Source organism: Myzus persicae, unplaced genomic scaffold (assembly GCF_001856785.1).
Source record: "Myzus persicae strain clone G006 unplaced genomic scaffold, MPER_G0061.0, whole genome shotgun sequence".
NCBI classification, from domain to species: domain Eukaryota; kingdom Metazoa; phylum Arthropoda; class Insecta; order Hemiptera; family Aphididae; genus Myzus; species Myzus persicae.
The window spans coordinates 154,569-173,344 of record NW_019101449.1 but is presented as its reverse complement, the minus strand read 5'-3'; the positions used below and the strand labels follow the sequence as shown (position 1 = coordinate 173,344).

Sequence of the window (18,776 nt, the reverse complement as noted above, 5' to 3'; positions counted from 1 at the left end):
TAAACACTACCACACCACACGGTCACCGATACCGGCACTGTACATTGACACGTGTGTATCACTCGACCAAGATAATAATGTAAATTATATTTATGTTTTCGAAACGACAGCAGCTGTCACCGTTGTGTGCCTGCGCGAAGCACGCAATGATAGGTATATTGTTGAGACGTCCCTACCTATTGGTGTGCGCTGTAAAGTACTAAAGTGTCGTAAAAGTGTAAAACGTATAACATAGATTGAACAATACCACACACCACATAGCTATACACGATAAACATTTTACAGGTATATAGAGACACTCGATCCTCGTCTGTAAAACGCATCGCAAACACACGCAACAAGTGTACAAATTAGTTTCGTGGCGATTCACAACGACGTTGGAAATGTGCCAAGAATAATACCGTATCGTATTACAATGAAATATATTATCATCTTCGTATCCTTAAGCTGCGGATCGAGGATTACGATTTATAATTCATAGTATAATATTATTCAGTGTGGAGTAATGAGTAATGTGTACAATTTTGTTTCGCCCATTTGCAGAGATTCGCGGATTTGGCGGCGATTCATTTTATTTGCTCACCAGGAAACAATATTTTGAAATCAACTCGAAACATGTTTTGACTGCTTTTATGATTTTAATGATCATTATTATTATAGCGTACTATCTACAGCCATATAGACTATACTATGGTAATAATTGGTAGCTAGCATAAGGCATAACTATACGGCTGGACGCGTCGATAAAATTTAATAATATTGCAACGTTCTGCACATATTACTTGCTACTGCTGCAACTGTTGGTAATTTTTGAATTTTAATAAATTACTATATTGTAAAATATATTTTAAGTCTATGGACGTGTATAAATAATCGCTGCAGATGTTGCACATATATCATCTGATCACGTACAGTTATAATAACTAACTTACCGGCTACCACAATTTTAATAATAGGTAGTTAAGTATTCTTTAATCTTTAGTATTGTAGTCGCACGGTCGCAGTTATACTTTAATTATTTTCTATATATTAAGGGTAAGAGGTTAAGTTATGTACATTGTACATGGTACTCGTAAATTATTTGTTTTATTATAATTCATAAGTGTAAATATTACATCACATTATATTCATAGATATCAAGCTGATATGAAAATCATAATTTCTATCTGAAACCTATATAATATAACGTATGGTATACGGTGAAAAAATCCGAAAAAATACAGAATATATACACAATACAAATATATCGATACGACTATACTTATAAGTTATAATTAGTTAGTTAGTAGTTAAATACTTAATAATAATAGTCATAAATCGAGGAAGAGAAACGTATTATAGGTCAGTAAAAGTATATACAATATATATTGTTATCGTTATTATTTATTCCGATATCTCATTGTGCGCAAACTATTCAGTGTATTAGTGCATAGTGCATACTATACCGACAATGTACTCCTAACTCAGTGAAGCAATATAATATATATTTTTGAATTCGTTTTAAAACAAATTATATTCAATCGTTGTAAGAGAACTTGACCTGTAAGAAATAGAAAATAAAATAGTGCAACGAAACTTGATCAGTTGTATATATATTATTATACCTTAGTAATAATATAAACCAATAAGCCATAAGTATACAAAGTGCGTCGATGCAAACTGTGTATCGAATTGATATCTACCCGACTGGTAATAATTCTAACTTGTTGTTTATTAAACGACACTAACTTTATTCAAAACCAAGAAATCAAATATTTTAATATACAAATGTCATGTATTATTTTCAAACATAGCTGAGAAAATAGAGAATATATTTGATTTCATAATCAATATACTAATAATTAGGTATAGTAGGTACAGTTGTCGACTGTCCGACTGTCGTATTCGAGTATCAATTTTAGATGCATACAAGTATACAACATTAACTGCCCTGAACGAGTCTTGAGTATAAATCACATAAATAACTATATTTGGTTTGGTGCGGGATTTTATCTATAAAAATATTATCATGATTCATGATTCATGACTATCGATCACTTTGAGCTGAGTTATAAGTGGTCATAGTGTATTTTAAAACAAAATAATTTGTTTCAGTACATTGGAAAAAAATGTGTAACTTATCATATGTTATACGAATGGTATTCAAATTTTAAAGTCAATGACATTACCAAAGTGTAAACAAAAAATAATTATGCCAACGGAGGATTAAAGATAAGATATTCAAATTTAAAAATACTTTTAAATTTATTTGATACAATATCGGTAATACATATTATATAACTATTATTTCTTATTATAGCTCGACTAGTACGAATGATTAACATGTAGGACCTACATTGTAGTTATTTTGTTCAGAGTGTCTACGAGATATACTCTACAGACTCGTGATGGCACATGAGCTACAGCCATTTATGTGATAAATTAATATAAATTATTATGAATACAAAACTGTTCTACAGAAATGTTTGTCAAAAATGTATGATTAACAATATTTTTGGTCGATAATATTATGTACATTCAATTATTATTATCTGTTCGATAACTTTTACCGCGCTGGCAACTTAAACATGTTCCAAATTATTTGTAAATATTAACATGACTTATAATATACAAACGTGTTTAGACAATTTTGTCAGTTTTGTTAGTACACTTATAATTATTACGATTGTAGATATATATTTTAAATGTATTACTATTTAGCCTGAACCTTATTCAGAGTAGGGTGTTTAGCGAATTCGTCTTTTATTTCAAAGTTTCAAAAAATAAAAATCCGTTTTTTAATTAAAACATACCCTCAAGTCAATTTAATATTTCGAAAAAGGTATTAAGGAGCTGAGTCATTACTAGGAAAAAAATGAGAATACTTAAAATTCAGAGATGTGATTAAACTTTAAAACAAAATTACATTATATATTTTATAATATTTTATACAATTTTGAAAGTAGGTGAATAGGTACATAGGTACATAAATATAATATCTAAAAACGATCTATAGAAGCGATGAATTTGAATTTTTCAATGTCGAAAATATTAAAAAAGTTTGTTATAAGACTAAAAGACAAAGATATTTTAAGAGCAAAGTAACTCTAATAGCTAATCTTGGAGGTTTATTATAATGCGTATGGCTCGTGCAGAACAATAGACACGTCTACCTGTGTGGGCAGTTCAATGCGGGGCACGTCTATGCAAATATTCGATTCTTAATAATATTATAAGCGTAGGTCATCGAACGAATCTACCGGAGCATTGAACATTATAACAATAAATATTATCAAGATATTCAAGTTCAGGTACCCCTAATGGTAATTGTGTAAAAATTGTTGTTCCTGATCAAAAAATCGTTTTGCTTGGACCGTTGAAACGTGTTAGTATAATATCCGACATATTGTAGTATAAACTAATAATTATACCCAGCTATAGCTTACATGTACCTATGGGTCAGTAGTTATACTTATGTCTAGTCACTAATTATTAGTAATAATATGTGATTATTTCTATAATATTTAAGATATCGTATTACGGTGAGTTTAAAACTCAAAAATAATATAATGTATTTTCGCAAACCACGACGAGAAATTATATAATACATGTAATAACCGCTCTCCGGTAAATGAAATTCTACTGTTTCATAGAGCATTTAGATTATTTTTAATTTGAAGGTTACTTCGATGATAATATTTATTACTGGTCATTACTCATTATTATCATTACACGATACACAGCCTGCAGTATACAATACCTAATATTATATTTGTGAAGTACAATAACGATAGTCGATGGTGACCTAAAGCCCTCTTCCCAGCCAACGCTAGCAAACTGTTAAATGTTTTCCAAAATAAATGCCATTAAACGACTTAACTAACAATAACACAATGTCGGATGCCACGGGCAGCAACGCGTTACGAAATATTATTATAATGATTAAAAATCGTCTTTCGTTATCATAATAGATACTTAGGGGGATGGCACACATGGTATAAAGTGACGGTTGTCAGCATACTTCTTCAACACAAAAAACCGGGACACTTAACTGATACATTCTATATTTCCAGATCAAAATAAAACGGGGCTTCTCACAACAACGACGAAAGTTATTTATTTTACACCCAGCTTATATTTTATACTTATTAATTATTTATTTATTTTTTTATCTTATATTTTTTTTATCCTTGTGTCATAGTTTTTGGAATAAAGATACATTTTAGAGATGTGATAAATGCGTTGCACAATAACTAATAAGTTCAATTAACCAGAAACTATGAGTAAAGATGAACTGGAGATTGAATACTTTTCAGGATTATGCATTTGTGAATGTAGCATTGGTGGTTTTATCAGGGCTTGAAATCGAAACAAAAATTTTCGATTTTAATTTCAATTTTGCTTATCGATATTAATATTTTTCGATTTCGATTTAAAAATAATATATTGATTTTGTGATTTTATGATTTTTATATTGATGCAGAATATCGATTTAATTATATTATGATTTCGATTTTAAATATAATTTTCTTTTATTTCGATTTTAGTTTAATTTTAAAATTTAAATAACATTATTTCGATATCACTGATATTAGTGAATTATTTTCGATTTTTGAACTATGATTGTATATTATTTTTTATTACTTTAACATTTCAAACAAGTTAAAGTAATTATCCCATTCTCAGAAAACAAAATATTAGACATTAGTCATTAATTATTAGTAGTTATTACTATACACACTATTGTGCATGATATACAATATGTATAGTCAAAGTTATTACCCAATTTAACATTGAGTGTGCATATGAAAAATATTAATTATAAATAGACCTGATATGTCTGTATGCTTGTATACTTTTGATTTTTTTTTTAAATTTATTTAAAATTGATTTGATTACATTGTAATGATTTCGATTTTGATATAAAATATCGATTTTAACTTTTTTCAATTTTAATAGAAATTTTGAAAATCATTTACAAGCATTCACGATTTCGATATTAATTTTGATTTTTTAAAAAAATTTTAACGATTTTTATCGATATTTAAAATCGATTTTGAAATCGATTTCAAGCCCTGGGTTTTATTAATTCACAGGCACAAATATCCCGATGATATGCACCAAAATAGACTATAGATGTATACTTTTTTTGGTCGTTGTAGCAGCGATTGCTTACATAGGCGTAACGAACGACTTAATTGAAATCTATGACCACATCCATAATGAGGCTTATCATCTATGGAGCTCAACTATCTTAGTTTTATTCAGATTTGACGTAAACCACATGTAATTAAATTTAATTAACCACGAAGATAGTCAATATATACACCAAATAATGTATTATTTTTACCTGTATAAATAATAATCATAATCACCATTTTCAAATTTAAAATGATAGTAACACAAACCAGTTTTGAACAACTCAAAATGAAATTGCTTAAATTACTTATTACGAGGTCATCAAAATTACAAAAAAAAGTGCAATAAGTATCAAAAATCAAGTTTTTTCATATATTATATGGACATGAAATAAATCATTTATATCGGGCATTTTCAAGTATACTATTATAGTATTATTAAATAACAGTTCTGAGATTATTTACTTTATCTAGTTGTACAATATAGGGTTTAAACATATACGACATAAGGTTAAAAATATAAAAATGAACAATTAATTAGAGATTTTTATCTAAAAACAAGAAGAAATTTTTTCTAAATTTTACATAAGAGCCACAACTTCAAAATTTAAGCGTTTTTACAAGTTACAATACGGAATGGTTTTTTCAAAAATAATTGGTTTTTCTAGTAACCTAAATTTTTATTCAATCAATGAAAAGTCATTGAAAACGTTCCATTTTTTAGATGTGGTTTAAAACCGATTTAAAAGTTTTGATATGACTAAATTATATACCTAACTAATAATACTATTATTCCATTACTATGTGCTCAGAACCAATAGGTACACAGTAAAGCCTCTTTATAACGAGGGCCGGGCGTATGTAATTTGCATCAAATCTAAAAATTAATTTTGGTTTATGGATATTAAATAAGTAAAATTTCGGTTATTAAGAAAACATATAAAAATCAGTCATATTTTAATTAATAATAGGTAATAATAATAAATTCCAACAATTGAAGTAAAAAATGTGGTGCATATTACTAACATAGTCCATTTCGTTTTCTGTCGGGGCACAAATTACCAAAATTAATTTTTAGATGTGGCTCAAAATACATGTTATGTTTTTATATTTTGGCTCAAATTACATACGCACTTAAATGTACCTATTGATGTCTGATGGGACAAATTACAAGTAATACAATTGATGCAAAATACCATCTCTCTATATCGGACCTCCAGTAAGACGGAAATCTCCTTCCAACAGAAAATAACATTAACTGAGTAGTCCCGTATATTTTATTCTCCTTACAACAAGAAATGTATCTACATGACTACAATGACACTCCAGTCAAGAGTCAAAATGTTCTACTAACAGATCACTATTAAATAACAGATTTGTAAATTGTGTTATCAATTTAACACATTTAAATTCTGATCTTTTCTTCAAATAATGGGTCTACATATGGTTGTTTGTGAGCATTGTGAACTAAACATAATAATTAAGTACCTATGATCTATAATAGACCTATCTATATAGATTTTCCAAAAACAAACGTCAATATGATTTAGGTACAACTCTACTCACGTCGTCTTCGTCGTCGCGCACACTGTTCATCCAAAAACACATGGCCATGCATATGAGCACTGCGCCCGAGGCGACCAAACCGACACCGATGTACCGGACGGCCGGAACAGGCTTCGTGTGGTGGTCGGCCAACCCGAGCCAGTTGAACAGGGCGCCGATGCACACTAGCGTCATGCCAAACCGGTACGGCCGTTGCGATTCTTCCGGGACGATCAGCGCCATTTCCGGGTGCGTGGTCTCGGCGATGTTGTCGTAGTCGTCAGCCACCGCCAGTTGTTGCCTGTTGTCGCTGTGCCAGTTGTTTCCAGTAAATTATAATATTTTAATAATATTATTCCGTCGGCTATCTCGCCGGCGGCAGTTGTTGCTGCGGCTGCGGCTGCTGAAACAATAATACGAGAACGCGGATGCAGTGGGTCTGACTACTAAACATTATACAGATTTGCACATTTTCAAAAACAGAATATCGTCATTTAATAATTCCTACGCATATATTATTATGTAATAATATATTGTAGGTATACAATTTTTGGTCGACAGATCGCGTTTTCTTAAGTAGTTTCCGTCCAAAACCTATGAATTAATTATACTAGTCGTTTTCTATATGCATTATCATAATATGTGTAAAAAACATGGCGAAGATCTACCATGTCAAGTCAATACGTTTTTTAATGTGTTTACGCATAAATATAACATTTTATGATATTGATTAAATATGTATAATATATTAGTATGTAGATTTTTAAAAAATAACTTACAATTCATAATCAATTTTATAATGTGGTGTCTTTATTTGAATTTTAGACTAGCTTATTAATTATATTGTCCTGTTAACCGATTGTTTTAATAAAATAATTAAATTGACGAGTGCATAGAAAAGCAATTTTTGTATTATTATTTATTATAATAATATAGACTTCATTTTTTCACAAACACATTATTAAGTTATTCGCTAATCGCCATTGAAAAGAAATGTGTATAGCAAGAGTACCTTACATGCAGATATTACAATGATGGGCATTGTGTTAGGTTCATAATTTTGGTGTTTCTTTAAACAAAAAAAAAAAAAACAGTTTTAATAGAAGTTGAACGGTCACGAAAACAGTAAGTACCTATGTGAAAACCTAAGGTGAATGAACCAAATTGTTTTTTATAAAAAAAAGCAATTTCTTCTTTTTTGATTTGCTTTCCTTTTGTCAATCATCAGTGATATACACAGCAGCAGCCGTTTGCTGTAGCCCGTAGACACCTATATTACTTCACGGTTCACTAAACGCGTAGCGCTTCACGCACTATTAGTATCACTTCCTAACAATATACACACAACGAAACCACAGTGAATAGAGTACCTATTATTTAAAACTCATTCCACGAATACATTATTATAATATTCGATGATATTTTTCTCCAGCGAAAACTAACGACTGCTATCAGTTCATGATATTTATATAATTTACTAATTAGTATCATAAATCGAAATTTCACGTCTTATAATATAGCAGTTATATTATATAAACGATAGTACAGTAATTAAATAGGTATATAATATTGAGTACACATATACAAAATAAATATGTGTTATATCTATCTATACTTTAATTGCTTCAAACACTATAAATACCTTACCATATAAGTAACTACACAGTAGTTATAGTACCTACCTACATAATATTGGTACAAGGCGAATCGCTCAATATTTTATGATGGATTATTGCATGGTTAACTCTATTATTTTCTTCCTCACTACAAAATATTGAACAAATGCACAATAATACAATAACAAATTCTGATATCAGGGTAAATGTCTATTAATTTTAAAACAATAATATTACCTATAATATATTATATACGTACTCAAAAAAAATTCTGAGTTAACATCGGTTTACCCAAAATTGGTTGAGATTTATATACAAATGTAAAAATTTAGGTAAAAGGGGTGAAATGAAAGTTGATAAGCTCTTTTAGTGTTATTATTGATAAATTTAATATATTTGTAAATAAATAGTAATAATAAATATAATAACAACAAAATATGTGGTACCTAATATTGTTCATATTTCACAATACACAATATTAATTTTGTATTTTTGTATTATTTATTAATATGTACAATTTGTTAACTATATAAATATATAATTACCATAATGTACATGTAACACTAATAGCCAAGCCATCGAAGCAAAATAAAGATCGATTAAAAAAAAGAATGTAGGTATAATAAATTATTAAATAAAAAAATTAGAGGCTAAAATAATAAATTTGAGTAGGTATAGTGAGTTGACACGTACTTGAAATACCATAGTTTTGTTAATAACTATACACTAAAATATTGATGTAATAAAAGAGTTTAATATTCCAAATTCTCTGTAGACAATTTTACATCAGGCTTGATTAAAATATAACTAATTTATATTTTTAGAAAATAACGTTATAATTAAGTTGAGACTTTTAACACATTTTTTTTGCTATACACACGATTGTTAATACACTAGCCTTTAAAAAACAATGAATAATGATACATTGACTACAGTTAGGTTTACTTTAACATAACAATATACATATTATGCGATTTAAATAAAATAGTTTAATTATCTCATTCGTATAAAACGTTTTTATCTAACCTAACCCGTCTAGAGTTGTGACTGATACCAAGTTTTAATTCATGAGTTATAATAAGTGGGATAATTCTTAATCTCTTATATTATATCAGATGTTTTTCTTCTAATAAAGGTTAATAGTTTTTACGGACACCTTGACTTTGTTTAAACGTCAACTACACCTTCCTAGTTTATTTACATGTAAGTACCATAAACGAACAATATTTTGATGATACCTACACCCAGTAACAAACAATTTATACGTAAACAAGATGTATCAATACAACAATATAACAATAACAGTACGTAAAAAGTAATAAAGTACGTCGCTCATGAATAAATTATTATATAAGTTTACATTTTGTTGTGGGTATATGCAAATAAAAGAACTCATACGTCATTATAGTATTATTCGAATTTTAATTGTTAATTTGTTATAATTACTATGCGTGTAAACTGATATGTCACGTCATAGTATAAACGAATACATGCATATAGATAAATATATATTATTTGTAGAAGAAAAATAAATAAGCATGCGTAATTGTTATTATCTATTTATAAATTACCTTCTCACTAAAAACATATTCTAATTAAAACTTCAAATAAATAAAATAAATAAATCATATTTTATGTATATTAGTTAAATATTACGATATTAGAATAATATTAGTCAATAACAAATATAATCTGTTCAATAATTTAAAATTTACATAATTATTATTTTCTAAATTTAAAATACTATTTGAAGTTAATATTATACTATGACTATAGTTTACTTTAACTTTCAACTTTGTACAAAATTTGATTTTGATAAATCAGAATATCCGAGAATTATCGTACTTTTGAAATAAAAAGTGAAAAATGTTTGTCTTTTAATCTTAATGAAATTAAAATTGTTACGTTGAAAAGAAATTGTTTCAAAAATATTGTTTTACAGACTTTAAATTATGTACAAAAAATATTTTTAAAAGTTAATAGTTTTCGAAATAATGAGTCTTATGTAAAAATCACTTTGTAAAGTTACTTATTTCTAATACAATTTATAAAGCTTACATTTATAGTTTGTGGTAAATAAATTAGATTTCTATACTCTTCTCAACTCAAAAAGTGTATTCGTAGGACCTACACATAAGTTATTTAATATTATAATATAATATTTTATATTTACATAAAATATATTTAAGTATACTAAATTAATTTAACACTTTATAACTATGTATAAGGTCCTATTATAAATTATACTCCATAAACTTAAAAAAATTAAGACATATTTGCTCTGGTTAAGAAATTGTATCCATAAAAAAAAACCCAGATACGAGAAGATTTTTGCTATATTATTATTTCGTTCAAAATTATAGGTATACGTATACATAATATTTGGAAATTAATTTTTTTATAATTCAAAATTCAAACAAAATTAGCTACTGTAAATAATGACTATTTTATAATAATTAAAATAATTTATGATCTAGTTGTATGTATTAGGTAGTGAACACAGGGCACTACATAAAAGTCCTCACATAGATCCATAATAATATTTTTATGATATTATGTCATTATGTAATATCTAGACTGCTATTTTCTAAAAAAAAATTATAGGCGATTTCATAGTTTATATAATACTGTTGAGTAGATATTGAATATGTATATAGTATAATTCAATAGATAATCAATGATAATTAATAATACTTTTATACGTCTACATTCAGTACATCGCCTACTTGGATTTTGGATTACTAATTTATTATTAGTAGGTTGTATGGTAATTTAAATTTGATTTCATGCATTAGGTACAAGGTAATCCTAAAACAATATAAATGTATGATATTCAGCGAAAATCCGGCACTCTTAATGTGATCCGGAAATGTGGGATTCACTATTATAACTAAACAACTCAGCCACCTATATAATCTAATCTGTAACCCTTGTTTTCGTATGTTAATAAAAAAAAGTAGTAATTTAATTTAAGTTTTGACTTTTTGAATGTTTGATTATGGTGTAAAAATGTATGAGGTTGTAATAGTAAATTCAAATAATACCTGAGAGACATTTAATTAAATATGTTTGTATAATTTATAAATATCTATCACAACATAAATAAAACATTATTGTATAATTTGCATTATCCACTAAAGATCTAATGAATCAAATACAGCGCAGATAAGTATTCCATAAATTACGACATTCAAGTTTTTTTGCTAAGATAATTGATGCACCCAAAAAATTATGTGAAAACAGGATAAAGTGACCCGGAGTGGGCATAAGTCTCGCATCGCTATAATCAGACGCATCATGACAGTATCGTATTATTATTATTTCTTTTATTGAGAATAAGTCTTGGTTATAGCCAGCTAGTGTTGAAATTATATTTTTATTTTTGTTATTAAGGTAAGTTACAACTTAATAATATTACGTTCTATGAATGTATTATATTTAATTACATATTTTATTTTCTTCTGTATTCATTAAAAGCCAGGGTAAGACATTTGAGAGGCCGCGGCATAATAATAATATGATATTCTGAGTCAATTTATAACTACTTTGTCGTTTCTGTTGTATGATGGCAGTTTAACCAAATGTGTGTAGTATTTCTGATTACTCTTAATTTATCACTCCTTGAACCAATCTTTTTAAAAATTTGTTTTGAATGTGTATCCTTGATTGTACCTACTTTATCAAAGTTCTTTGGCTTGTCTTTACGAAGCCGATACACTCTTTCATTTTCTGGAATACCTTTTCACAATGTCCTGGTTTAATGGTAAATCTATTATTGTTTATGGAAAATATGTAACTTCCTATTTTCCTATATCACTAATTTGGTTTTCCATTATGCTCATTGAAGGACCATTGTCTATAAAATTAGCACCCCCATATATACATACTTAAACATAGTTACGCATGCAATGGCTATAGGTACCCATATCTGCACAGAACGTTAGATACCCAGGACTTTGATCTCGATCGCAATCTTCTACACGTAATTAAAATATTGTATTTTTAATTAAATACCCAGTATTCATATTCTAATATTTCCGTACTTATATAGGTATTGACATCAGCTACATTGATGTTAGCCTTCGATGACTTTTAAAAAAATATTCGTAAACAACTCAAATTTGCATGTCTGTATCTTGACAAAATATTATAGTCGGTAGTATAAATATTAAAATATGTACATTAAAATCAAATAAAAATAACTACCTACTCTCAATCAAATTTAATGAAAATGAAAATGATTTTTATTTGTAGTAAATAGTCTTTTTTACAATTAATTATAATTTATAGTGTAATATATATATTATGATGATTCGTAAAATAACTTTTTGAATTAATTTGTTCTTAGAAATGTTGACTTTTCTATACTTAAGAAATTTAAACTTGAATATCAAAATGATTAATCTTATTGATATCTACCGTAGATAAATGTTAATTTGTTAAATTTTCTAGCAAATGACTCTCCAAATGCGAGATTATATTATGTGTATAAATTGTCATCAAATGTAAACATTGAAATAACATAATAACTTAAATTTATTAACTGTGTAAAACTTGTTATTATTAATAAACATATGATTTTTGTACGTATACAACGCATATACATATATATAATATATAAGTGATTAATCAAATACGTTTAAATTTATTTTACTGTATTGTGTATACTGTATACTGTATAAATACTAAATAGAAAGGTATATTTGATTTAATTGTGTCATGCGTATCATAAAGTATAAAAATAAAATTAGATAATAATATAGCAAATAATTTCGTATTGATTATATTATATACCTACAAGTAGAAATATTAAAATACAATTATTCAAAAAAAAATTTTTATATAAAACTAGGAAGGTGTGTTTTTAAGAAACTCATAATACCTACCTTGACCTCGCCAAGACATACTATTATCTTAAGTCTAAATGACAATGAAGGATAATAAACTTTTTTTATAAAAATAAAACATATGAGTATCTAGATTTCTTATGAAAAAATCAGTAGGTACTGTATGCGTAATATATACCTCATCATTAAATTTAATCACACAATATTCATCAAAAGTTAAAGTAATAGTAAAAATGTTAAGTTATATTGATTTATATATTGTATATATTTATAAGCTTATAATGTAAATAATTATTAATTATATTATAAACAGGTATTGCAGGTATCAACTTTTAGAGTTCTTTAAGGAGATTTAGTCAATGCATCAAAGCATTAATACCCACGTTACCACATGTACTAACTAAACTAAGCGTAAATATAAGAAAATAAAATTACAGGGATTTAAACTAACCTATTCATATTATCTATAGATCTTACTACAATAATTGTAATGGTTTGTTTATACGCATTACGCACTACCGACCAGATAAGATTATTTATTTTTATTTACTTATTTTTTAAGCAGTACCAATAGAATAATTTGTTATTAAAACAGGCTATTTTAAGGTGATTATTACTTCATGGACGTATTATACCTATGCATAACTTGAGCTAAAAATATAATTATAATATTATACCCTTATTATACCTAGTACATTTTGATTTTTGATATTATTTTTATTGTTAAATATTATTAATGTTGTCTAAATACGAGTGTCTTGTATATTACCATGCTATGTTGTTATAAAAAAAATGATTCAACTAACCAAAAATAAAATCAGGCAGTTATAATCGTATTAATAAAGAGTCTAAAAAAAAATAATAATAAAACGTAAAAATGCAATTATTTAGATATTTTTTGAACATAGTTATCTCATTAGGTAATTTAGGTAATAAAGGTATAATTAGGTACCTAATTTTAAATATATTCTTACACTTATCAAAAATAAAAATAAAATTATAAGAAAAAAATATGGATAAAAATTGTATTTAATTAGCTTTTTTTTTTTTATAAAAATCGAAGAAAGATGTGACAATGACCTAGATCAACAGAATTTATTTATAAGTGTTTAATTTAAAATTATATCGAAACCGGTTGATAAGGAAAAATTGTTTTTTTCTTCGATCAATATTTTATAGTTATAAATTATAAGTGTTTAAAACAATAGAAATATATTTGTAGCTATATTATTTTTAATTTGGTATAATATTACTCTTACTCCTTAACATATAAAATTTAAAAACTCCCCGTTCGACTATAAATTTATAAGCATCAACATTTTTCTAAAAATGATGCACCCAACAATCTACAATAAAAAAGGCTTCTCAATAAAAAAAATATATATGTTAGTGTCGTCAGGAACTTCCTAAATGTAATAATAAATCGATGTATTTAAGAATATGGTCTTGACATAGGATATGGATACCTACTTAAAAATTCCAAAAATCAAAATTTGAACAGGTAGACGCATTATTTAAGGATACAAAAAATATAAGCGTATGGTATTTAATAATAATAATACAATCATTATACTGTTCTAACATCATCTAATTTACATTTTTTAATTATTGCTGAAATCAATATTTAGCTTATGATAACCTTTAAAATGATCATCTATTGATGATAATTAATAAATATTGACACTAAATTTGGTGCATTGTCCAATATGAAGATTCATAGAAACAATGTATCATAAAAACTAATCATCGACCTTGCAACAACTTAGAACAGTCATTAGCCTCACAATTTATACATTTACTTTCATTTTATATTCCTTTGTTTGGGATATTAAAAGAACAGTTACTTTGACATCCGGATGGGTTCAAGTATAATCCTATAATGTAACCATTACACTTAATTTTTATTACATACAGGAACTAATATATATAATATATATATCTGATCGAGTGATTCATAAACCGTTATGCGTCATTATTAAGATTTTAAGAATTTATAATCTGAGTTTTGTCAGAATTCGTCATTATCTTATGACTACTGAATGACTGTTTTTTTTTTTATAACTGTATAGTATTATTAAACATGTTACGTTAGCATATGACAAAAATGAATTTTCAAAAGTTCATAATATTATATACATAAATAATATATTTAGGTAAAATATAATCTATAAAAATATGTATTTTATACAGCTTTTGTCACTTGTTGTATGTTTGGTTAATTCAATTTATACAACTAATCGTTTATTATCCATCAGATTTAATAAATTACCACAAGTATATAAAATATACTTTTTAATAAAGTAATGATTTTAGTGTATTAAATAATAAACATTTTGATGGTTTATTAATCAATAAAATGTTTATATTATAATATATTCTATACGATAATTTCCAAGTAAACCATTTGTTTCTATAAGTAAAACGAATCTAAAAATAAACCTTATTATATACTCACATGCACTTATTGTTGTTCATTAATCATTATTTATATATTTTGTATGAAATAAAACAGAAATATAATAACTTTATTTTAATATTATATTTGTGTTAGCCTTTTTAATAACATAATACATAAAATCTGGTAGAAATATATAAATAAATCTGGTACACTTCTACATTTTTACTTGTAGTGTCTAACATATAGTACCATTTGGCATTGAGTATAGATTGTATTTATACCGGAATATACAATGATAGTCCCTATGGGTAAATATTGTATAAATATTATTTTATTTTAATAATTTGTAGCTTAGGTAAACTACTTATTTTAATTGTAAATAATTTTCAGCAGCTATTATTTTTTAGCAGATGAATTTTTTGTTAAAAATTATGCATTTAAATCAAGCATCCAGAGTTTAAATAAGTAGTTTATTAGTTACCTATTTTTAAACTGTTTTATGAAAGTACTATATTATAAGGACGACAATCCTTGATAGTGGTTTTAAATTAAACATGAAATATACAAAACATATAGCCGAGTACAAGAATACTGATTGTACTTGAACAATATTATTTACAAATTATAAAATTTTAATATTCATTATTAATTAGTATAATTTTCAAACTATAAATTACACACTAAATCTTTTAAACGTTGATCATAGATTTTTAACCTAAAATAGTATACAAAGTTAAATAATGTAGAAAAAAGTTCTTCAACATTTCAATAGTTTACAGCTAAAAAATGTAATTCTCGTTTGAAAAACAAAAGTTAGTATCTCCACTGGACAATTCTTAAATGGCATACAATATGTATCTTTCTATATTCTATCGGTCAACTTAAAATATCCAAATATCAGAATGTGAATAAATGCATTAATTGGAAAGTACGCCTGGTGAATCACTCTGTATATAAAGTATTTCCTCGAGTATTTCTTTCGAGTTCTTTATATTATTACACATTAATGTATATCAATTTTTATTATTCTGATGTGTGAAGGCGAACTTATCATTTATATAATACATATACGAATAAATAATACAGTTTAAAGTTTTTTTGCCTTAAAGATTCAGGAAAATTCATTCAATATTATGATATAGGACATTAGAAGATATTTATTGAATCTATTACGACCCTCAAAAAACATTTGAAATAAATCAACCTTGTTTCAAATTTACCTGGTACCTACGCATATGACAAGTAACGATAAATAAATGGTTGTAAAAAAGGCATAATCGGTATCCAACGGCGACGGCACAGTATACATATTAAAGTGACCTTGGTGTTTTGTCATCAAAATTGGTGAAAAAAAGTATACAAGTAATGAATGAATGTATATAATAAACTACATATATATTACAATTCAAATGTATTTGCAGACATTTTGACATAATGTTGTACACTGCAGTAAAATATTATTGTATATAATTATTAATAGTTAATTTTATATCGTATTTGATTATAATACGGATCATGTAAAACGCGTTTATTAATAACTAACTCTACATTTTTATATTAAAAAAAAAAATATTATGTTCATAAAAATGTAGGCTGTACAAGTCAATAATAATTCGTACTATGTTACCATAAACAAGCTCTTATACAATACAATATAATAAATTAACTTTTTAATAAATTAAAATCTTGATAAACTATATTACTACATATTTACATGCGTATGAGTATATGAATCGCACTTCAAATCTGTTAACAATTCAATACTAACTTCAAACACACACCAAACCAATTCAAACTTAAGATTTATTTTATTTTAGTTTAAAAAAAAATCAAAAGTTTAAGTTTATTAAAAATATGTTCATTGGGAAATTATAACGGTGCTGTAGACTTGTGCCTTAAAATAATTAATCCATATTTGCAAATCAAAGAACTTTCAATCCATCTGTTTAATTTATTTGAATTTTGAAGCTAAATCTTTCCGAAAGATACGATAAAAGAATATTTCTTTGTTTATATCATCAAATAAAATAATAGATCGTAACATTAATATTTCATTATTTTTTTTGGTTTATTTGATTAGCGTTCTGAGTGGAGTGAAGAATGTATTTTTATTCGACATTTTTTTTAGACGTTATTTAACAGATCATAAAATACAAAATATTATCATCAATTAAGATAATATATTATTTTATACAACATATTTAATAATAATAGAATAATTAATATTAAAAAAAATGTGTATATGAACTCAACGATTTATTTTATTATAAAAAATTTTAAATGACCAGAAATTATTGACGGTTTTTTAAATTTTTTTTTTTAACTATTTACTTCAAAGTTATGTTTAAAATACTAAAACTAAATAAATAGAGAACATAAAGGTTTTATTATTAAACTCATACAATTGAAATGGTTAGTCTACACAGTATTCATTAGTTACGTTCTCCAAACATAATACCTGATTATCTATATTGGCATTCCAAGGCTAACACATTTAGATCTATAAAACCTATGTACAGTACGTACAATTAGGATTATTTCTGGGATTATTAAACTTCCTGAAAGTATTTTAAGTGTAAATTGAGGCTGGTTTAATAGGAATTTCAATATATTTTGTATTTTTACATTCCAGTCATTATCAAAGAAAAATTAATTTAATGTTGGTTTGAGCCACTTTAATGATTTTTTAAAGATAATGTATTATATAATCTCCCAAAATAATATAAAAATACATTTTTTGTTTATAGTATCGGCGTTAAACCTACATCGAAACAAGTCACTTAAGCTCACATGTTTTTTATTACTTTGTCTGCCGCTATTAAACATAGAAATCCTAGGGGTTGGGAATTGGGGCTGTTTAAAGTTCATATCTATAAAGGAAATTACACATTTCAAAAATATAAAACAGTAAAACATTGATTCCTAGTTGAGCTAATATTGAATCATAATATAATATTTATCTTAACAGTGCCAACTATAATTTTGATCGAATATCAATCACTGAGGTGGTTATTATTTGTTCAATTTTAATAAATAAAAATAATATATTCTATCACCTGTTATTATGAATTCGTGATACAAAATAAAAAAGTGTGTGATCATTTTAATAACAGCTCTGTAAATGAGGTATTTAGAAGATTGGTATAGAGTAACTGAGTAAGTAATGTGAAAACTTTTTCCAAAATCAAAATCTAACCTAACTGTATTGATAATGTGCGTATTTTGGGTACCTGGACGTTTCCCCCCCCCCGTG

General features: G+C 26.2%; 1 protein-coding gene across 4 annotated transcripts in view; it reads right to left on the bottom strand.

Moving 5' to 3' along the window:
* The window catches only part of LOC111029103, a 39,456-nt gene that overhangs the window by 14,136 nt on the left and 6,544 nt on the right, over positions 1–18,776 (bottom strand). Inside the window, exons 1-2 of one of the 4 annotated variants that reach the window (XM_022307962.1) lie at positions 8,972–9,339; positions 6,684–7,065 (exon numbers count right to left, since the gene is read on the bottom strand). In XM_022307962.1, the coding sequence (XP_022163654.1) occupies positions 6,684–6,905 (222 nt within the window). In that variant the 5' untranslated portion in view covers positions 6,906–7,065; positions 8,972–9,339. Of the gene's footprint in view, positions 1–6,683; positions 7,066–8,971; positions 9,340–18,776 lie in introns of those variants that run through there. The other 3 variants (XM_022307964.1, XM_022307963.1, XM_022307961.1) reach the window with 3 other exon arrangements.